The following is a 20434-nucleotide window of genomic DNA, read 5'->3' as shown; positions in this document are numbered from 1 at the left end:
GTGTAGGTCAGTTTGCACACTTTCTCTCTCTCTCTGAGCCCATCCTCTGGCTGCCTCTCTCTTCCCACCCCTTTTCCACCCCATTCCATCGGCTTTCCTCTCGCTGAATTATAATCGAAAATTGCATGCGAAAGTTTTATCCTTGGCACCAAAATAGTGCATTGCTCCCCTCTTTTTTCAACGCTGTCGAAGAACTCAAGTGACGCGAACTATAAATGGTTAAGTAAGGGATGAGGGGAATGAAATTTAAATAATCCTAAGCATTTAGCTAATTTTTAACTTTTAAAATTCCATTAAGTGTATGAGTAAAACAATATTTTAATAATTTAAACATTAATTTGTTGTTAATTATCATGAACTTGGATGGCTCCAAAATCAAATCTATATATATATATATATATATATATATATTTATATTTATATTTTATATATCTATATATTTATATGTATATATATATCTTTACCAATTTTGAGGTTTTGATTTGAGTGGGGTTTTCTTAAATTAATTTCAAAACTGACGACTGAATTGTCAAAATAATGTTGGAAAACTTAATAATTTTATCTGTTTCAAGCAGAGTTGGCGTTGAATTTATAGCATTGAAAAGGTTTTATTTATGGGTTTTTATAATTGGCTTTGGTAAAATCACATCTCAATCACAGGTCATTGTATATAACTTTCAATATTTAAATAACATTATCTGTATCAGGCAGAGTGGGCTTTGAAGTCATAGCATTGACAAGCTGGATATGGTAGCAATTCACACTTTTATAAACCTCTGAAACAAATCCTAAGTTCCCATAGTCAACTCTAATCAACTCGTCGTTGGTCCGCTGGGAACCAAGATCCTGATACCGAGGTATTCTGTCGAAATTAGACGATATGGTGGTTGTGCGGGGAATGTACGAGATCACGGAGCTGGCGGTGGGCTGCGTTGGATGCGTGGGTCTTTTTATGGCCGGCTGCAATGCCCTGCCCATGCAGTATGTCCCTGATCTTTCGGCTGCGCTGTTTGTCCTATCGTCGGTGTTTCTGCTGCACCATCTGAGGGTGGTGAACATGCCACCTCTGCAGAAGCTCTGGCGCCTGCTGCTGGAACTGGTGGCTTTTCTATTTCTGCACTCAGGTCCTCGTGGTGCTTGTTTGGCAGCAGTTTCACACCCTGGCGGATAAGCTGCGGGATGCAGCCCTTGACACTCGGATGGCCATGGACCTGCTGGAACGTCATCCCAAGGTCTTTATGTTTATGCGCCACGATTTCTGCTACTTTGGAAAGCTTTTGGTGTCCTTGCTGTGTGCCTACAAAGCCGTCTCGGTCACTCGCGCCTTGGATTATGCCCTCCCACATCGTCGGACTTATAGATACTACGAGGATCAAGCCGCATATGACGACTGCGGTGATAGTTGGTAGTTGATAGTTCCACCAGAGGAGTAACCTTCAAAGAGGATTAATCAAGTAACTCAGTTCTATCACCCTTTTTTCTATGCTCCAATCATGGAGTCCCACACACGTATTATGAAGGTGAACGGCACCCCGGGTTCAGTGCATCCAAATCGAAGGCTGGATACAAAAGCAGTTAACGCTTTAAAACATATTTGCATGCTTGAGAGAGCAGCGCCAGCACGTACACTAAATACGCAACTAGGTTTTTAAGTTTGGCGCCTCATTAATCGATAATCGATTAGCGGTTGATCGAGAAAAATCAACATCGCTTGTATACCATCTCTAGCAAAAGAGAAGATCGTCAAGAAGAAGAAAATTAAGATCGGACACAAACAATAAAAAAATTAAACAATTTGCCGTAACTTAACTGTTTTTCTCGGTTTAAGGGAGTCTAGCTGAAGAGAGGCAAGAAGAAAAGAGATGGCTTTTCTTTGCCCCGTGCGCATGCGGCGCGACAAAAAGAAAGGTAAGTTACTGTAATGCGGAAGAAGCAGCATAGAAAACGAAAGACTTCAATCACGAACTTGTTGCTTAGGTGCACTGAGAGAAAGACCGTGGGAAATGGTGATTTTGGTTCAAATGCTTTCGTTTTAATTAAATAATAATTTAAAACTCTCATCCAAAAATCTTTTAAAGCCATATTTTAACAATGCAAATTTAAGCAGTATAATGTTGTTATTAAATGTATGGTAAATGGCATATTGCTTTCCAGATTCTTAAAAAAATGTACACTAAAACAACTGTCTATAAATTAAATTATTATTAATTATTCACCTTTATTTCAGCCACAAATGCCAGCATTGAAAGGGATTTGCCAGTTGTGGGAGGACTAGGCATGGGCCGTATAACAGGTTCCTCCAGCATTGAAACTCTGGTGCGAGTGGGCATCGAAAAGGAACACGGTCTAAGGTATAATTATATCAAGATTTCCCCTAAAATGTGTCTTTATTCAATTCAATTATTATCCAGTCCCGATTCCAAAATGGTTGTGCTGCATGACTTCACTCCCTGCGTTGATGATGAACTGGAGGTGAAGCGGGGCCAACTGGTCAACATCCTGTACAGGGAAAACGACTGGGTCTATGTGATTGGCCAGGACTCGCGGCAGGAGGGCTTCATACCCTTCTCCTATTGTGCTCCCTGCAACACCCAGTTGGCGGATTTGGCTGTCAAAAAGAAACTGCCAAGGGATCAGTGTCCCGAGCAGCCGATCGACGAGAATCTGCCACTCCTGGGCGCGGAAAACAAACTGGATGTTCTCTGCGATGAAACTTTAAATCCAGGTTCAGCCAAGAGCATGGAGAACATTCTGCTGGTGGAACCAGAGTGCACTCCCTTCGTCAAAGAACCCTCCGGACGTTGCATCGTTTTGTACACCTTTATAGCCCGTGATGAGAATGATTTGTCCGTGGAACGGGGCGAATTTGTGACCGTGCTGAATCGCGAGGATCCGGATTGGTTTTGGATCATGCGCAGCGATGGCCAGGAGGGATTCGTGCCGGCCAGCTTTATTTATCCGGCAGACAGCGTGCGAGTTTTGCAGCAGCAGAAAGCCACTCTGAATGCCATGGAGACCATTCTGCAGCAGGGCCAGCCAGGTCAGCAGACCCAACAGCAACAGCAGCAGCAACTGGGATTGGGAACGGATGATCTGCGCTACCATGGCACGGAGCTGGTGATGCTGTACGATTACAAAGCGCAGGCTCCAGATGATCTATACCTTTCCGTTCGGCGAGGAGACTGGATTTACGCCGATCTGAGCAATCAGACTGTTGACGGCTGGCTTTGGGCTTATGCTCCCAAAACCCGCAAATACGGATTTATTCCTAAAGCCTACGCCAGACCGCCTGCCATGACAAGTCTCTGAAATTTTGATTCCTTTACATTATCATTATAGTTTTTACTTTACACTTACTCATATTGTTTTTAAGTCATCTATCCATACAATATCATCACATATGACATTGATTGGATAATAAATTGTGCCTTAGATTTATTTTGTATGTGAGCTTGCATAACACTTTGTATACACTTAATCTAATTAATTCATCCTTAACTGTAGGTTGCCCATAAGCGAATATCAAAAATATCTACTATTGTATCCATTCAGTACCAGCTTGGGCAGCACTTGCTAGCATCTAGGTCTATATATGAATACTAAAGCACTGACGGGGCGTAGAGCCCCTCGATATGCACTTGGTTTGGATTATTGGATTGAATTGGATATGGATGCGTTCCACGAGCGGTGCAAGTGCGTAGAGTTATGCTCAGCATAATGTAGTACGCACAGGCACATCCAACTGGGATTTTCGGGTTTCCACCTGGTGTTAGCGATGGTCTACTTAAGGCCCAGACTGTCGTTTGCCGAAGAGCAGTGCGAGCAATTGAGGTCCAAGTTTCTGTTCGAAAAGTTGGTTATAGTAATAAATGAAAGACCTTTTAACAGAAATATTAAACGCACTTCATAGCCTCCCTGAGCTGCTCCTTTTCGTTCATCTCCTCACGCAGCTTCTGCTGCAAACTGAGTATGAGATCGTTTTTGTTTTGTATCTGCAGCTTCAAATGAACGATCGTCTCTTCCTGGGCCTCGAAAATGGCCTGAAAGAAAGATTATATACAAGATGGACATAAATATGATGAGACTTTTTTATTACCCGACACTCCTCCATGGACTCGGAGTACGAGGGCGGCTCGTCCAGACAGAAGAACTCCCTCACCAGCTTGCACTTCCGCAGTTCCTCCTTGGCCATCACCGAGTTGACAAAGATCTGAAGGCCCTGCACTCGATTGTCCAGAAAGACAGCATTGAAGTTGTCTCCGAAGAGCTTCTTGCGCGGCAGCATAAGCGTGAGATTGGGAAAACTTTGTTTCAGCTTGCCATTCAGCCGCACAAAGTCGGTGTATCGTCGCATTACCAGCCAACAGTCGTTGGTCTCCGGATTCTCGACGCGTAGCTTGTAGACTGTGAAGCGTGCTCGTTCCTCCATCACCTCGTAGCCAATGATGGGCACTCGGAGCACGGCATTGGGATCCACGGGAGGAACCACCGCCGATCCCGAGGAGAGGGTCATCTGGCTGGCGAACATGGAGTTGGAGCCGGTGTGGCGGGAGCTGGTTTGGCTGTAGCCCAGGCTGCACTCGCTCATGCGACGCGGAGCCCTAGTGCTGGGTGGTTCCAAGTCCACAGATGCATGTCCTCCTGTCTGGTGGCCATAGGAAGATTGGGTCAGATCCCGATGGGAACGGGCGCCACCAAGCATTTCAGTTCTGTTTACAGGCGGTTGTTCGTAGCTGTGCGAGCTGATTCGCTGCAGACACACTTCCGATTTGGCGTTGGCCACTGTCAATGGAGCACCCGAGTTGCTGGCCAGGATTACACTGACATCCCCCTCAGATTTGCTGCGCAACAGGCTGTTGTTGTTGTTTTGGTATTTCCTCCCTTGTCGCAGGTCGGGATTCGAGTGGCACTTGCGACCGAGCAGCTTCTTTTGCTGGAACAGCTTCAATCCGCTGGTGGCTTTGGAGTTCCCACTTTTGAGCAGAGACTTCTTGGGTGACGTTGTTGCTGTGCTGGCTTTCTTGAAGAGATTTGCTGGCGAAGTTCTTACAGGTGCTAAATGGTTGTTGTTGTTGGTATTGCCGTAGCCACTGCCGTTATCTCTTTTCCTTAAAGCCCGCAGTGACATTGCTTTGTTTCGCTGATCTTTTTCTTTGCTACATGACTTTTTAAATTACCATAAAGAAATAGCTCTTTTGTTGTTTTTCTTTTCTAGTGTGGCCGCATTTGCGGAAGAGAAATTCTGACCTAATTGTGGTAGTGTTGGTTAGCGCTGCATTGATAGCGCTGCCAATCGATAACACATGGCGGCAAACAGCTGTGTGCCTATCGGAAATGGAGCATGTGGTAAATATTATTGTTATTTTTTGGAAATGTTTTACATTATCCGATATTCCTTAGATCAACGAAACCAGCGAGCTTATACAGAAGCTCTTGAGTCTAAGTGTAACAGAAAATGAAGAGGAAATCACCGGTTTACTTAAAAACCTACGTCTTTTGCTCACGAGAGGCAGTGAAAATCAGGAGGCATTGGCCAGAAATGTGGAGTTCTCCAGTTTTCTAGATGCGGTGGCTTTTAATCCATCGATGCGCACAGAGCATCGGATCATACACAATCTATCACTTCAGGTGCTGGCAAATAGTGTGGTTAATAATGAGGTAACCCAAACCCTCACCTGGAACCAACATGGTTTGAAGATCTGCGAACAAGCCTATGCCTCTCCTTTGGGCAGCTCCTAATAATGTGCTCCTGATGATCATGTACAACATATATCTCAGTGGTCGGGGCCTTATTCCCGACCTGGTGGCGCTCCACACTTGCCTGAGGCTATGGCGATCTTTAAACGAAGCCCAATGTACCTACAACTTTGAGTATCTGCACTTCTTTCTGGAGCACTTCATCGTGCAGAACGGTCGTTCCTGCGTGGCTAGTTACCAGAAACTGGAGACTGAAGATCGGGTTGCCTTCCTGGACTATGTGGCTCACTATCTAAGGGAAAATAGCCCCAATGGCGAGGTAACCCTCTTCCTGCTACAACACTTTGCCAAGGAGTTCCGCCTGAAATCCGATTGTCTTTTACGAGAAACTCTTAAACTAAAACACGAGCTCCATCCGCGCGAAGTTCACACTCTACTGCGCATCATTGCCAGCGCCAGTGGCTCGGAGAAGTATGCCAATGTCTACGCCACGGATCAGTCGCTTTTCATCAACGTTAGCAGCTTGCTGAGATGCGTGGTGTCGGCGGGCAAGGAACCGGATGGAGGCGGCCTCGATAAGCCCATGACCAGACTGGAGGAGGTGGCCTTAACCTCAGGCATTGATGCGGAATATGAGAAGAAGGTCTCCTACGAACTGAAGACGCTCCTGGTGCGCTGCTCGGCCAATCTGCTGTACGATAATAAAGCAAACAAAGGTTACTGCCTGGACACACAGCTGCTGCCCACTCTACTCGAATGCACCAACATGGATGCCCGAAATCCATGTAAGATTTAGCTTCTATAATTTGAAACCCATTACTTATGCACCTCTTTCATTAGTAATGCGTGAGTGGAGCATCCTGGCCATTCGAAATGCCTGCATCAACTGCCCGGAGGCGCAGCAGGTGATTGCTGGCCTCACCATGCAGGGCTCGGCGCCCAACGACATCGTCACCGAACTCAACCTGGACATGGGAGCACTGCGCATCTCGCCCACCCAATAAACAGCATACATCTACTCGCAAACGAGGCACGACCACTGGCTGGTCAACAAGTGGCTAGATGTTCTTCGCACCACGTCATCCGCCGCCCAGTCGTTGCCCCTTTTTTCGGGCTTTACGATGCGCTAATGGTATGCCAACAGATAGCCAACGGCATTCATAAACGCGATGTCAAACGCTTAATGGCAGGGAGAGCGCGGTGGAACGTGGCTAGCGTGGCTAGCGAAGATATAAAAATAGCTGCCCATGTACCATGCTCTGTGTACCATTAAAAAAGAGATGCCTAAATCCATCTAAATTCTAAATTTGTGCGCACACTGCCGCGAAGAAGCATCGGCGGTGGAGTAGAGTTCATGTTTATGGCGCAATTAAGCAACGATGACGTCTGCCCGAGTAATTCCTTCGCAGACTTGCTGCAGGTGGCAGCTCCACCCTTCCCAAAACCCCCGTTCCCCATCCGTTTCCTTCGCTCCCAGCGGCGTATGTAGAACGATTTTATGTTTATGCTGGCTAACAATGGCTGCCTTTGTTTTAGCTCGCCGCGCTCCCCAAAAGAAAAGCGAAGGCGAACGACACCGACAACCACTGGTGGATAGTAGCCAGTCAGTCTGTGCTCTGCCCTGGCCAGCAGCAGACGGAACCGTACCGCCGCGATCCTATTCTACCCGAGATCGTTGGGATCCGCAGACCCCAAGACCGCGCTCTTTTATTCCGAATTTTGTTGCGTTTCGGTCTTTAGTTTGGTAAATTAACAAAGTTTTATTTTAGACGAGCCAGCCGGCCAGCTCATAAAAACGTGAAATTCGTAAACAATCAGTTTGCGGTCAGGCCAAACCAGCCAGAGATATCCGTGTTGCATCGCTGCAGCTTTAATGGTAAACACCGAGCGTATAGCTCTTATATAACGATTAATCAGGATACCTGACAGGCGTTAACACTGCCTGACAGTTTATGAGGTGGGCTGATTTTGATGATGATTCTGATGCTGATTCTGATTCTGATGCTGATCCAAATCCGCTGGCATTGGCATTATTTATGCGGGGCATTAATTAAATACACATTTCTCAAAATTCGCTTCTTCGACGGGCTGAATAATACGGCCACATACCAAAATACAATGGCCGACACAGCAAGTAAAACAAAGGCAGAAACACAAAAAAAAATAAATAAATAAATAGGCGGGTGAACGTTTCGGGATTTATTTTGTTTTGTGGGTTTTTTCGAAAAAATATATGAAATTTTGGCTTGTCAAAAGTGTCAATATAATCGCGCCCAAAAAGCGACAATTAATGCTTCTTCAGCTTTGTCAGTCAGGAATCTGTTAAAAATCTAAAAATAAAACAAACAGTTTGCTGTAATTTGTGCGTGGCTAAAAAGAGACTACAAAAAAACGAGGAGAAAATGTTGAAAAAAACGCTTTCGAAAGGAAAGTGGAACGTCTAATGACGCACTTCATGACGCAAGTGCAGCAGCAACTCCCCCAACTCCCGATGATGCAAACGCAAATGCAGCTGCAACTGCAACTGCAAGATCTGTTCCCGGAATAGATCGCGGAAGTGGAGATAAACGAATCTGGCGCCTTTGAGGGGGAACATCTCCCTGCTTTCTTTGGGTTTTCCCCTATCGAAAAAAAAAGATTCAAGATGACACTTTTCGGTAGCCCAATTATTGTCTCGCAAACGCAAAGACGGAGAAGCGAAAATAACATAAATTTGGACGGCATCCACATGGCAGGCAGTACTTACTATATGGCACTTGTGCACGCAATGCCCACCACCCACCTATTTCGAACACCCACTCGGAAGAGGCGCACCTAATATTCTCGCAAATATTCCGCAAAGAGCCGAAATAATTTTGAAAAGGAATTCGCATTTTGTCATTTATTTTTCTCGCCTGAATGTGTCCACTAATTTGCTTAATTTCTGTCACAACCCACAAGACGAAAAAGCCGTTTTCGAATGGGAATTTTTGGTCGTCGTGGCAACATGCAAATAAGCATAAATAAAATAAAACGGATTCTCCAAAACAACATAATTAATGGGCACGTTTTCGCGGATTTGCGTGAGGCAAACATACAGTTTAGGTCGAAATAATAGTCTACTTTTTGAAAAAAAAAATATATATTTTTATCATCTATAATATCAAAATGTATTGATTTTCAAAGATGTTAAAATTTTAATCTAAACATTTTTAATGAAAAACAATTAAATACTAATTAAAAAAAGAAAATACATTTAAAACGTTTTGATTTGTTTGAAAAAGCAATATATACTTGAATTTTTCTAAAATATTCTTTGTAGTCTCTATTTATATTTGTTATTTTCTTTCCCTTAAAATATCTTTTATCGTCGTCTTAAAAATCCTCACTAGTGTTGTTTTCGCTGCCGCAGTTTGTCTAGTATAAAAATAAAATATTGTTTAAATTAGAGAGGTCTGGGTTGTGATGGCAAGGGGTGTGTTGGTGTGTAGGCCCAGCGAAACACCTGCCGAATGATGAAAACGGCGCCCACCAAATGTCCCACATGTGTGCGATATGTCCGCATGACTTCATTTGCCTGGGGAACGATAATACTATAAATGGGTTAACTTCCACTTCCTCCCCCAGGAACGCGCGTTGTTCCATGTGCGTGTGGATTGCCCCTTGCCAACGACCAGAGAGCCCTAGGAGGGCAGTGGAGTGTGTGCCGGATCGCGAAACTGCGCCTACAATGGAGCGCAACGTGTCCACGTCGACCATCGGCCGGGATGAGGCCCGCCGTCCCCTGATGGAAGCCTATATGTTCCAGCGGCGCGTCCTGCTCGGATGCAGTCTGCTCATGGTGGTGTCCTTGCTGATATGGATAGTGGCCATCTCGACCGATCACTGGATCATCATATCTGGCGGAAAAGGTAAAAACTATTTCGATCATAAAAGCTTATATATATAAGTTTATTGCATTTTTAAATGCCGTTCAGCACTATTTAGTATTTCAGTCATGTTTACTTTACGTATACGTAATATATTACCGGAAACTACAGCTATACAGCTTTCATGTTTTGGCATTCTTTTAAAATTCATAAACACCTTTTTTTATAATTTTTTGGTGACAGAGACATATTTATAACCTTAAGTTTACCTTACTGCATTTTACAATGCCGTTCAGCACTATTAAGTATTTCATTCATGTATATTTTACGTATACATAATATTTCACCAAAATGTACATCTTTTTGGTAGAACTTTAGGTTTTGTCATGATTTTATAAGCATAAAGATATGTTTTTAATAATCTTTTTGTGACAGTTGCGGAAATATATTTCGGCTGCATTTTATTATTTTGTATACTACATATACATGAAACTGTTAAAACCTAATCAGACTTATGTGTTAAGCTAAAACGTATTAAACTAAAATGAAAACTTTTTTCTCCTCCTCCGAAGGCATTTTCATCCCGGAGTCGCGGCGCTTCTTCATGTCTTCGCATTCGGGACTGTGGCGTCACTGCCGGAACACCATCGTGCCGAATGCCATGAGCAATGCCCAGGTGGTGCGCAACTTCAGCTCCATGTCGTACACCTCGCAGACGAACATCAACGAGGCCAAGCGGAATCTCTCGCACAGGGACTTCATCAAGGAGTTCGCCCAGGAGCAGCTGGTGGATTCGGCGGAGAACTTCACGGAATCCGCGCGTCGTCACATGTTTGCCCACTGGGCACGCGGCGAGGAGGAGGAGTTCCAGACCCTGCGCAATGCCTTCCGGAGCTTGGTCATGAGCACGGAGGACAACCAGCGGCAGATCAACGCCACGGCCATCAAGCCCATACCCATCGATCCGCTGGACGTGAAGGGCATCATTGCGAGGAACACCTTCGGTTCGGCACTGCAGCGGGTTAAGTACAACAACACCTGGTCGTACTACGTGATCCCCGAGGTGGCCCAACTGGCCATCTTCAGCAACTGGACCGATTACCCGCTGGTGGTGCGTCTACTGGGCACCTACATCCGGGACATTGGCATTCCCGCCTACGTGCTGAACGATGAGCGGGTGATCCTCATCCTGGTGCCACCACTACCGCCCAAGAAGAATCAGGCCGCCTTCTACAGTTACATCCCGAACCGTAAGTGGGAAGTCATAAATTGCAGAGAACTTCTAACTTTATGATTTTTAAATTTTTTTTAAAAGACGTTTTTGTTATAATTTTCTGGTTAAAGTTTAATATATATAATTTTTGAAACGAGCAGTCATAAAAGCTTGTACATACATTTATTATTACTAAACTTTAAAGTGCCGTTCAGCACTATTAAGTACTTCAATCATGTACACATTACGTATACGTTATATATAATTTAAACTATAGAATGATATACATTTTATGTGTACAACTTTAGGTTTTGGCATTTCTACAGAAACATAAAGATGTGTTTTTTTTTTTGTTTTGTAATCTTTACGTATGCCATTTAAAGAATATTCTGTTCAATTTCAAAAAAAAGTTGAATTACTTCATTAGATAATCGTGTCATATATTTTCAAAATGTTTGTTTAACACTTTTTAGAAAAAAAAACAATTTCTTTTCAAATTGATTAATTTGTTATTATAAAACTAAACAAATTTAAAAATTAATCTCCTTACTATCAGAAATATCGCTCAAATCGACTTGAAATGCTGACACAACAGTTCGGGAGATATAATTAGTTACTGTATTTAAGAATTAAACTTATTTGACTTGATTTAAAAGGTTTTTTTTTTTTTGTTTAGAGCGCTGCAAGTACATTGACATGTTTCCCAACTCCAACGCCCTGCGAAATGAGCCTGGTTTCGATGACGAACTATTGGGTAGGTACTCCCACTTTCTCTTCGGAGGCGACGGCTCCTAATTGGCAGTGGCCTGGTACTCCCTTTCAGACTACATCCGGACGCAGGCGTCCTTTGCCTGCATAACACTCTTCGTGATGAGCCTGGGAGCCGTGTTCTCCTTCTACACGTTCATGAATCCGCGCTACATGTTCAAGCGGCTGGCGGGTGGCATCCACCTGGTGGCCGCCTCCACTGCGCTGGTGGTGCTCCAGGTGCTCTTCTCCTCGATTGACTACACCAAGGAGCATCTGTTCTACGCATATCCGGACGGGGCTGAACTAACGTGAGTTGAAAACAAGAAGGGAAGCCAACTTTGATCACCCGACCACCACTTCACCCTCTGCAAGAATTTATTTAAGAGATAAAATACTTTCTGTTAATGATTTATTCTCTTTTTAGGTATGGATATGGCGTCTACTTGGCCTGGTTCACCTTCGTGGACAATATTTTGTGCGGTGTTATGTTCCTGTGGTACTCTGGCAAGAAGAAGGGCGCCAAGGCGCCCAATGACGAGGTGGCGATGGCGGACGAGCCCACCATCATGGGCAGATAGTTACATCGGGCCACGAAGACGAGGTTTCCCTTCAATGGAATGGAATATCCTACTGCGACCAAAGACCAAAGCAACCGGCACACTCGCCGTCGTTGCTTTTCACTTCACTTTTGTTATTTGTTGTTTTATAATGGCTGTATTTAAAATGTTCGCTTTATAACTATAAGAATCTCAAGGCAATAAAGGAATTGTTTTCAGTCAAAAGTAACTGATAATTTTTAAATTCAGATAACAGTTGGAATGCAATCGATTACTTTTTCGATTGTGGCTATCGAGCACGAGTGTGATGGCTCTGGCAGGGGTGAATCTTACAAGAGGAAACTTAGTTATTTTTTCCCCTTGATTATAATTTTAAGTTTGTCAACCGTTACAGGGCTTACCATTAATTATTCAAACTTAATAAAAAACCTATTCCAATTAAGATTTGATTCCCCTTTGAAATTATTTCTATCTACGACCATATTGACCAGTGTGACCGTATTTAGGAAAAAAATGTTTACCTAAAACCCAATTGGAAATCAAATAGCAAGCATTTATCAATAAAAAATAAGTTTCTTGGACAAAATCGACTACTAAAATTAAACTGTTTAAATATTTTAATAATAAAAACTTAAAAACGTTGGCAGCTGACCTTTTAACAAACCTAGAATTCTCATTGGACGACACAGAGCAATTAACCCTCAAAATTCTTTAAAATATTTAAAGCATAAACAAACATGGTAATTAATAATATTAGTTTTTGAACTTTAAGGGGCTTTACTTAACTAGTTAAGTGCTTCAGGAACCTCTGGAACCGGATGTCTTTACCACCCATACAAAAGAGCTCTCAGCAGCGGATAAACAAAAGCTGGATGAGCAAAACAAACGTGGTTTTGTGCCCGAATTCAAGGCCAACAAATTGGAAATTGATGCCCAAAGGAACTGGGATATATTTTACAAGCGCAATGAGACTCGTTTCTTCAAGGACCGCCACTGGACCACGCGGGAATTCCAGGAGCTGCTAGAGGACCAGGAGGACACTGGCGGCGACAAACGCACCCTCTTCGAAGTGGGATGCGGAGTCGGCAATTTGGTATTCCCGCTGATGGAGGAGCAAACCAACGAGGAGGACAATAGGAGATTCCATTTCTATGCCTGCGACTTTTCACCCCGAGCCGTGGACTTTGTGCGCTCCAATCCTCTGTACGATTCCAGTCGGATAACAGCCTTTCAGTGCGATATCACCACGCAACAGGTGCATGAGCACATTCCTTCCGGCAGCCTGGATGTCTGCACCCTGATCTTTGTGCTCTCCGCCATCCATCCGCAAAAGTTCAGGGATGTGGTGCAGAACCTGTGCAGACTACTCAAACCAGGTGGACTTGTGCTGTTCCGGGATTATGGACTGTATGACATGGCCCAGTTGCGTTTCAAGCCGGGCAACAAGATTGCCGAAAATCTTTATGTGCGACAGGATGGCACCCGCAGCTACTTTTTTGCCCAAGAAGAAGTATCCCAGCTCTTCCAGGAGAACAACTTCGAGATAATCACCAATGCCTATGTCCACAGGAGAACTCTCAATCTCAAGGAGGGCGTGGATGTGCCACGCATCTTCCTGCAGGGAAAGTTCAGAAAGAAGAACCTCTGACCTCCGTGTTACGTATTTAGTTGTTGTATTTATTTTAAATCAATAACATGGTTCAAGTCAACGTTCAATAAATATTTGTATGTAATATTAGTTTACACATGTATATGCTAATAAGTGACAAAACTAAGAGGTTTCTGTAAAATTCAATTGAAATTGCCTGTGGACCCAACTCTGCAACTCTGGCTGAAAGTCGAGTAGATATCGAATGTGTGAGCGTCATCATGCTGTTCATACCTAAAAACAAGTGAAATGCACCGGGATGTGTACGTTCTGTTCCCCGAAAATGGAACACATAATCTCCCTCTGACTGAGGCATTTGCAAACGATGTCTACCGAGGGCTCAGCGTGTATACAATTTGTATATAATAATTCGTGTGACTTCCTAGCAACACTTAATATATATATATAACCAACAATTGGATTTGGAATACAATAATACACTCGAACAACTAAGAAAACCCATCAAATTCAACAAATTCAAACGATCCTTAATCCATAAATTCAAATCTCCATCTTCCCTCGCGCCACGGTTTTGTTCGGCTAATACACAGCGGTTTAGGTGGCGGATATATATAGAGCAGGGTGGGTGGATTTTTAGGTCATGAAGGTGGCAGGTTATCTTTGGATCATTCTCAGTAAATCTGCTTTGAGGACAGGCTAAAATGCAAGGTAAATATTGCACATATCCCAAAAACGAGTTTTTCTCTTTATATTAAAAAAAATTGAAAGTAGACAAGAATTTTCCAAAGATAGTGACTGCCCTTACACTTGATCGTTTTCGTATAAACTCCTCCCACCCTAGTTAAGGTTTTAAATATATATATACTTGATACTTTACGATTTGGCTAATCGCCTTTGGAACGAGGCGATCGATTGCACTACTCCGCCAGGCTGTGCTCGGCCAGCTTGCCACCATTGCTGCTGCTGTGTCCCAGCGGCGCCAGTTCGATGCTCGAGTCGAAGCTCTTGGTGAGCAGGTCGCTGCTGGTCACCGAATTGGTGGTGCTGCTCAGCGGGGGCAGAGATGTGTTGGCATTCGCATTCATGCCGTCGTTGAGGTCGCTGTCCACGCTGAAGCTGTTGCTGCCGTTCTCGTTGATCAGCGAGAGCGTCTGCAGGGGCAGCACTTCGCCGGTGGGTTGCGGCACTGCATCCGCACTGGAATTGGCCAGCTGGGAGCTGGTGCTGGAACTCGCCTCCGCCTGCAGCTGCAGCAGCGAGTTGCGCTGCGGGTGCTTGTCGAACTTGCGCTGCGGTGGCTTCGGCGGCTCCTTGTCCTTCTCTTTCTCCTTGTCCTTGGACTTCTTGAAGCCCGCAATTAGGGCCTTGTGTGCCTGCGCCTTTATGCCCTCCATGCTGGGCCGCATGATGGAGGTGCGCGTGCCGGAACTCTCCTTCGTCGAGGGCGACTCCTTGGAGCCCGGCTCCGTCTCCTCAGTCACGCTGGCCAGCTGTTGAGGCGCCTGCTGCATGGTGAGGTCCTGCACCTGGATGGGTATGTCGTCGGGCAGCTTTTTCGTGCGGAAGGAGGCGTTCGTGATCATGGACTTGGACACCGACGTGGTCACCGTGTTGGTGGACGGCGTCAAGGCCACACTCAGACCCATGGGTCCGTCGTTGGGCTGCCCGGAAGGATTGGCGTGCAGCGAGTTGCGCACCGCACTGGTCACCAGGATCAGTTCCGTGTACATCTCGTAAATGGCCCGGTTGTGGATGTCGTCCAGCGTTTGTATAGCTATCGTGCCATAGCCATTGAACATGGCAAAGTAAATGGCATGCACCAGTTCGATCAGGAAGGAGGCGGACAGTGGAATGCGCGGTGAGGAGGGCTTGGGAAAGGTGGCTCCCGTCGCAGGATCGGAACTGTTTTAAAAAATTAATGGATTAAAACGGTTAACGGTTAACGGATGATCCACTCACCCGTAACTCATGCGATGCCCGTGACCCGACTTTGTGGTGAATCCTTGATTCACCAGCTGCGACGTGACGCGACACAAGTGGAGCAGCGAGGACTTCTGCGTCTGGCTGACCTGCTGGTTGTAGCAGAACAGCAGCGCCGTAAGGATGCGCATGCGATTCTGGGCATGGATCGACTCGATGCGCTGGTGCGGCCCCCACTTGACCTCCCGGTTGCAGTTCTCCTCCCAGCGACGCAGATCGGTCATGGGCAGGTTCTTGACCTCATGGTAGACGGAGGTCTGGGCCAGGATAGGCATGCGGAAGGCCACCACCCGCTGCCCGCCGTCATCGGTGGACACTTCGCCGTTGTAAATGCAGATGAGTAGAGTCTCCACGCCACGGGCGGCCTTCTTATCGCCGCCGGCCACCGAGTGTAGGTATGTGTACACGAGCACCGGGATGAACTGCAGCGGGAACTTGTGGAGGGTCAGCTCCGGCGAGCGGTAGAACGCCAGTAGTTGCTGGCAGATGTCGTGCACCATGGATTCATTGCGCTGTCGCTCGTTGAAGATAGTGAAAATGGCCTCGGCGATTTCGGGGTCAGTTTCGTGCTCCACCACAAAGGCCTCCGCCTCGGCGGGTTGGCCCCGCGTCCGCTGGTAGTCCGCCAGCCAATCCCTGACCAGTTCCGCCATCGTCACTGCTCCGATGTGGTCACAGAATCTGTGGAATGTGGATGTGCAATCCAATCAGCCAAGCCTTCAATGGGGGACCTTCAGGTGGCGGTCTGCTCACCTTGACCTGGCTGGAAGTTGGGATCCTAGGTGCTATGGTGCCTATAGTGTGCTTGGAAGGTAGCGTCAGGTTTCCGCACCCTGGGTTATGTGGTAGCAGTGGCTAATTAATTTATCGCCCGTCTCCGCTGCTGCTCCCTCTTAATTTTTTCCCCAAATAAGACAGGGCTGCATCACAATGTGACCAGACTTTCCGTTTTTTCAAGACCGTATACCCTTGTTCTGGTATTAAATTTATTAACGTTCACTTGTGGTATATCCTAACGGCGGTTTTAATATGAACATTTTTTCAAAACTTGTATTTGTAATTTTAAAATTCAACAAACAACTTTCCTCTGAGCGTTAATTGTGTTACAAGGCACATCCTTTCACAACCTAAGCCCCATCCAGGCTTTTTGCAATCCTATCAACCCTCTAGTTTCTAGAAATTTAACTGCAAAATATAAGCTAAACATAAGTTCTGAATGAAAGAAAAGAAAATATATTTATGTGTACAAATAAAAAGTAATCTAATAATATTGAGCTAAATAAGAAAATCCCAAATAAATGACTTTTTTTTAGTTCTGAGCTTTAACTATATGCTAGCATTATATAAATAACTTGCAGGATACAAAATACATTACGATTATTTTTTATTTAATTCTATTTTGTTTACTACCATTAACTTGTGTATTTTGGAATAAAGTAATTATGCTTGGCTTGACCTTAATTTAGATTTAAAAATAATATCTACTATGCTACTTTAAAAATGCATTAAAAGTTGTCTTTACTCAACTTATATTCTGTAATTTTGATCTTAATTTATATATGAAAATAAGAGCATGTTTAGGAATAAATTGCTTTATTAAATTGAGCATTTAGATTTAAGTATTAACTACAAACTGAGGTCATACACATATAATTGAACGATATTTAGACCAACATATGTAGTACAGAGAGTATTTATGGAATTGCACAATTGCACAATAATCACTGCCAATCACTTCATCAGTTTCCTTACAATGTCCACGGGGAATGGGAAGACGTAGGATCTGGTGTTATCGTTGCAAATGGAGTTCAGCGTTTGCAGGTAGCGCAGCTGTAGAGCAATTGGGTTGGTCTCCATGATGTCGGCGGCCTCCTTCAACGCCTTGACCGCATCCCGCTCTCCTTGGGCGGCGGCCACCTTGGCCTTGGCCTCCCGCAACGCCTCCTGCTCCACGGCCAACGCCCGCTTCAGTTGATCCGGCATGAAGATCTCCTTTCTAGCGAACAGATATGTAGATGGAGGATTAACAGTTGAAGTAAAAACAAGAGTTTACATACATCTCCACCCTCTCCACACGCACTCCCCAAGGCTCTGTGGAGTTGTACAGTATACCTTCGATCTGGTTGGACAGGTACTCCTTGGAGGAGAGCAGATCCATTAGCTTGTGGGTGCCGGCAACAGTGCGCAGCGTAGTCATGGCCAGCTTCTCGGTGGCCTCCTCCGGATCGTAAACCTGCAGCATCGCATCCAATGGGCTTTTAATGCTGTAGTACACAACTCCATCGATGCTGATGGTCACCATGTCGCGAGTTAGAATCGCCTGTCTATCCAAGTCAAACGACCTGGTGCGTATATCCACGACGACGATGACATCGATGCAGGGCACCAAAAAAATGACGCCCGGTCCCCTGGGCAGTTTGGTACGCAGCCGACCCAGTCGCAGCACCACCGCACGCTCGTACTCCGACATGACCCTGATGCAGAAGATAAGGGACCACGGCAACGTCAGGACTATCAGAATGAGCGAAAGCACATACAATGTTTTTTCCGCACACGACGGGGGTAAATTTTCAGCTGTTTGTAAACAGGGTCTTTGGAAATTACGTAGTTGGCATTGCGGGAAGCTCACTTGTTTTCACATTACGCTGCGGCAAGATCGATTCGTCGTGGAATATGTTTACCGAGGAGCTCTGGGCCAATACCGCAGGATCAGTCATTACAGTAGATTTAGCAGGTTGTTGTTTATGGTGACAGTGTATTCGACTACGACTATGGACAATAAATAAACTCTCAAATAGAGTTCTGTCATCTAATGTGTACTCATAAAAATTGGCTAGTAGATGGAAGAATGGAATCCGTTTGGTCTTTGCTAGCTGAGCGGATGTTGCATATCCTGGGCTAGCTCCACACGTCTTCGAGGGCGCCAAAGCTCCAGCAGACGCATCATATAGTGGGCCACTACGAAAAAGACGAGGAACCAGGATCCGTGCTGCCACACAGCAAACACCAGCTCACTGGTGGTGAAGGAGCGCTCCTGTAGAATCCGATCGTATACCTTCACTGTGCGGAGGGCCACGTCCTCCCAGTTGTACAGCGTCTCTACCAGCTCGTTACATTTGTAGGGACACATCACTGGTTCTGTGTGATGGCTACACTGATCCGCGGGTGGAGCCGAGGATGATGGCAGTTGCGGAAAAGCATCCACTTTCTTGCGACGTCGCCGTTTTCCTTTTCCATTGCCGTTCTCCGACGGCAAGTGTCCATTGGCAAGAGGAGGGCTAACCTTAAAGGAACTCTTTTGATGTCGCTCGATGGCCACCAAAATGGCAGCGTGTATGGCATCTACGTCTGGCTCCGCCAGCAGTATCAAGCTCTTTGGCAGCACCTCTGGAATTCCGCCCACACAGGTGGACACCACTTGCAGGCCACAGGAAGCAGCCTCAACGATGGCCATGCAGTAGGCCTCAGTCAGTGAGGTATTCACGAAGATGTGGCCACGCACCAGGACATCACGAACCCTGGCGTGCTCCACGGCTCCCACCATTTCCACTCTGTCCTGCATGTTGGTCTTTTCGCGAATCTCCTCCAGCAGATCCCGCTTGGGACCATCGCCGACAATGATGAAGTTCACATTTGGAATTTTCTTGAAGCGGGGTATAATGCCAGCCAGCAGATCTATGCCTTTGCGGTAGACCAGACGCGAAGCCACAACAATGTTAACTGGGAAAACGGAACTCAGTTAGTATGGGGAGCTGTTCAAGGGAAGGGAATGCTCACTTGTGTCATTGCTGGGACGCTGACCAGGATCAGGCGTAAACAAGGCAGTGTCCACAGCATTGGGAATGACGGAAACTCGATGTTTGGCCACTCGAGCGCGTAAGACCGTGTTCTCCTTGCCAATGTGGGACACACAGATGGCGTGGTTAACCATGCCCAAGTTGACCTCCAGCAGATTGTTGGTCAGGGCGGCGGAAAGGTCCGCAAAGCCAAACAGGCTGTGATCGGTGAATACAGTCTGGAAGAAGGGGAATTGATTAGCAATCTTTTGGGGGAGGGTTGAGCAAACCCACCTTTAAACCCAGCAGGGAGCCCACCATCAGTGCCTCGTGGGCCAGAGCACTGAACGCGGAGTGACCATGGACCACGTCCACGCGCTCCCGGAGGAGAACCGCCCGCAGCATGGGCACATTGCATACGGCAGTGGGCAGAATGCACTGGTTGTAGCACACCTTGATGGGCAGATAGTAGACCTTCAGGCCACCGGTCACATAGCGAACGCCACTGCAGTTCCCGTAGGCGTGGGTCAGCACCACAATCTAGTGGGGGAGATACGAATAAGTCGTTCAAATAGTCGTTATCTTCCTTGGCAATTGCGGAAATTAGCAATAATCACCTTGTGACCCAGGCTGAGCAGCATTTGCGAGAGGTTGTAGACGTGTTCCTCCACCCCGCCGATGCTCGGGTAGAAGAAGTCCGACACCATGCAGATGCGCATCTTTCAGTCTTCTGGGTCTTTTGGGACTTCCAGTGAGCTGACATTCCACATAAAACAAATAAATGCAAAAACTTAAATAAAATCGGCACAACGAAAATCGACAGTGTGCCGCAATGCTAAAGAGTGTTCGATGACGCAGTGTTGGAAAGTGGCGGAAGAAAGACTGGTACTTTAATAAAAATCCAATATCTGAAAAAATAAATCAATGTAAAAATAAACGAAATGTTTTTGATATTATTTGTTTTCCTACGAAGCTAAATACATTTTACGTATTTTCATTGATTC

At 45.6% G+C, this 20434-nt stretch overlaps 9 protein-coding genes across 12 annotated transcripts; 5 read left to right on the top strand and 4 right to left on the bottom strand.

The window, feature by feature from the left end:
* Positions 1-689: 689 nt before the first annotated feature.
* On the top strand, positions 690-1804 carry LOC128254491 (uncharacterized). Its single transcript, XM_052983635.1, is given in 2 exon segments — positions 690-1102; positions 1104-1804. Coding segments are annotated over 2 exon segments (528 nt in total). The 5' UTR covers positions 690-880; the 3' UTR covers positions 1410-1804.
* LOC128254485 (SH3 domain-containing protein Dlish) lies at positions 1734-3415 on the top strand. Its single transcript, XM_052983625.1, has 3 exons — positions 1734-1908; positions 2228-2351; positions 2412-3415. The coding sequence occupies exons 1-3, from the start codon at positions 1863-1865 to the stop codon at positions 3307-3309; spliced, it is 1068 nt and encodes a 355-aa protein (XP_052839585.1). The 5' UTR covers positions 1734-1862; the 3' UTR covers positions 3310-3415.
* On the bottom strand, positions 3407-5246 carry LOC128254484 (uncharacterized). The gene is made up of 3 exons (XM_052983623.1): positions 4097-5246; positions 3904-4040; positions 3407-3841 (listed from the first exon to the last, which is right to left on the bottom strand). Exons 1-3 carry the CDS (start codon positions 5126-5128, stop codon positions 3781-3783), a joined length of 1230 nt encoding a protein of 409 aa, XP_052839583.1. The 5' UTR covers positions 5129-5246; the 3' UTR covers positions 3407-3780.
* Positions 5247-5260: 14 nt separating this feature from the next.
* Positions 5261-6990, top strand: LOC128254483 (ataxin-10). The gene is given in 4 exon segments (XM_052983622.1): positions 5261-5346; positions 5401-5736; positions 5738-6482; positions 6538-6990. Coding segments are annotated over 4 exon segments (1257 nt in total). The 5' UTR covers positions 5261-5334; the 3' UTR covers positions 6702-6990.
* A 198-nt stretch (positions 6991-7188) lies between these two features.
* Positions 7189-12294, top strand: LOC128254482 (uncharacterized). Of its 2 annotated transcripts, none has more exons than XM_052983620.1 (6): positions 7189-7573; positions 9304-9587; positions 10118-10795; positions 11435-11512; positions 11561-11816; positions 11933-12294. In XM_052983620.1, the coding sequence occupies exons 2-6, from the start codon at positions 9320-9322 to the stop codon at positions 12084-12086; spliced, it is 1434 nt and encodes a 477-aa protein (XP_052839580.1). In that variant the 5' UTR covers positions 7189-7573; positions 9304-9319; the 3' UTR covers positions 12087-12294. The 2 variants fall into 2 exon arrangements, with proteins under 2 accessions (XP_052839580.1, XP_052839581.1); XM_052983621.1 differs by having other exon boundaries at positions 7206-7573; positions 11582-11816.
* A 318-nt stretch (positions 12295-12612) lies between these two features.
* On the top strand, positions 12613-13803 carry LOC128254488 (tRNA N(3)-methylcytidine methyltransferase METTL6). The gene is made up of 2 exons (XM_052983632.1): positions 12613-12805; positions 12868-13803. The coding sequence occupies exons 1-2, from the start codon at positions 12803-12805 to the stop codon at positions 13711-13713; spliced, it is 849 nt and encodes a 282-aa protein (XP_052839592.1). The 5' UTR covers positions 12613-12802; the 3' UTR covers positions 13714-13803.
* Positions 13722-16595, bottom strand: LOC128254479 (hyccin). The gene is made up of 3 exons (XM_052983618.1): positions 16408-16595; positions 15634-16335; positions 13722-15576 (listed from the first exon to the last, which is right to left on the bottom strand). Exons 2-3 carry the CDS (start codon positions 16305-16307, stop codon positions 14592-14594), a joined length of 1659 nt encoding a protein of 552 aa, XP_052839578.1. The 5' UTR covers positions 16308-16335; positions 16408-16595; the 3' UTR covers positions 13722-14591.
* A 571-nt stretch (positions 16596-17166) lies between these two features.
* On the bottom strand, positions 17167-18418 carry LOC128254487 (stomatin-4). 3 transcript variants are annotated; one of them, XM_052983629.1, is made up of 3 exons: positions 18284-18418; positions 17712-18228; positions 17167-17650 (listed from the first exon to the last, which is right to left on the bottom strand). In XM_052983629.1, the coding sequence occupies exons 1-3, from the start codon at positions 18369-18371 to the stop codon at positions 17386-17388; spliced, it is 870 nt and encodes a 289-aa protein (XP_052839589.1). In that variant the 5' UTR covers positions 18372-18418; the 3' UTR covers positions 17167-17385. The 3 variants fall into 3 exon arrangements, with proteins under 3 accessions (XP_052839589.1, XP_052839590.1, XP_052839591.1); XM_052983630.1 differs by having other exon boundaries at positions 17712-18128; XM_052983631.1 differs by having other exon boundaries at positions 17517-17650; positions 17767-18228.
* LOC128254480 (uncharacterized) lies at positions 18390-20296 on the bottom strand. The gene is made up of 4 exons (XM_052983619.1): positions 20048-20296; positions 19725-19970; positions 19432-19669; positions 18390-19374 (listed from the first exon to the last, which is right to left on the bottom strand). The coding sequence occupies exons 1-4, from the start codon at positions 20147-20149 to the stop codon at positions 18524-18526; spliced, it is 1437 nt and encodes a 478-aa protein (XP_052839579.1). The 5' UTR covers positions 20150-20296; the 3' UTR covers positions 18390-18523.
* Between the last annotated feature and the right edge of the window lie 138 nt (positions 20297-20434).

The sequence above is a fragment of the Drosophila gunungcola genome (genome assembly GCF_025200985.1).
Source record: "Drosophila gunungcola strain Sukarami chromosome 2R unlocalized genomic scaffold, Dgunungcola_SK_2 000004F, whole genome shotgun sequence".
Taxonomy (NCBI): Eukaryota; Metazoa; Arthropoda; class Insecta; order Diptera; family Drosophilidae; genus Drosophila; species Drosophila gunungcola.
This window is presented reverse-complemented; position numbering and strand designations above follow the sequence as displayed.

Coding starts and splice junctions, on each gene's coding strand:
- LOC128254485 (XM_052983625.1), top strand. CDS start 1,863: ATGGCTTTTCTTTGCCCCGTGCGCATGCGGCGCGACAAAAAGAAAG. Junction 1,909..2,227: donor GCGGCGCGACAAAAAGAAAG/GTAAGTTACTGT, acceptor CCTTTATTTCAG/CCACAAATGCCAGCATTGAA. Junction 2,352..2,411: donor GAAAAGGAACACGGTCTAAG/GTATAATTATAT, acceptor ATTATTATCCAG/TCCCGATTCCAAAATGGTTG.
- LOC128254484 (XM_052983623.1), bottom strand. CDS start 5,128: ATGTCACTGCGGGCTTTAAGGAAAAGAGATAACGGCAGTGGCTACGGC. Junction 4,041..4,096: donor AGTCCATGGAGGAGTGTCGG/GTAATAAAAAAG, acceptor TCTTTCTTTCAG/GCCATTTTCGAGGCCCAGGA. Junction 3,842..3,903: donor CAGCTCAGGGAGGCTATGAA/GTGCGTTTAATA, acceptor CTTTTCGAACAG/AAACTTGGACCTCAATTGCT.
- LOC128254482 (XM_052983620.1), top strand. CDS start 9,320: ATGTGCGTGTGGATTGCCCCTTGCCAACGACCAGAGAGCCCTAGGAGG. Junction 9,588..10,117: donor CATCATATCTGGCGGAAAAG/GTAAAAACTATT, acceptor CCTCCTCCGAAG/GCATTTTCATCCCGGAGTCG. Junction 11,817..11,932: donor CCGGACGGGGCTGAACTAAC/GTGAGTTGAAAA, acceptor TTCTCTTTTTAG/GTATGGATATGGCGTCTACT.
- LOC128254479 (XM_052983618.1), bottom strand. CDS start 16,307: ATGGCGGAACTGGTCAGGGATTGGCTGGCGGACTACCAGCGGACGCGG. Junction 15,577..15,633: donor GGGCATCGCATGAGTTACGG/GTGAGTGGATCA, acceptor TTTTTAAAACAG/TTCCGATCCTGCGACGGGAG.
- LOC128254487 (XM_052983629.1), bottom strand. CDS start 18,371: ATGACTGATCCTGCGGTATTGGCCCAGAGCTCCTCGGTAAACATATTC. Junction 18,229..18,283: donor GCAGCGTAATGTGAAAACAA/GTGAGCTTCCCG, acceptor GTTTACAAACAG/CTGAAAATTTACCCCCGTCG. Junction 17,651..17,711: donor CGTGTGGAGAGGGTGGAGAT/GTATGTAAACTC, acceptor TCTGTTCGCTAG/AAAGGAGATCTTCATGCCGG.
- LOC128254480 (XM_052983619.1), bottom strand. CDS start 20,149: ATGCGCATCTGCATGGTGTCGGACTTCTTCTACCCGAGCATCGGCGGG. Junction 19,971..20,047: donor TGCTCAGCCTGGGTCACAAG/GTGATTATTGCT, acceptor CTCCCCCACTAG/ATTGTGGTGCTGACCCACGC. Junction 19,375..19,431: donor GCGTCCCAGCAATGACACAA/GTGAGCATTCCC, acceptor CCGTTTTCCCAG/TTAACATTGTTGTGGCTTCG.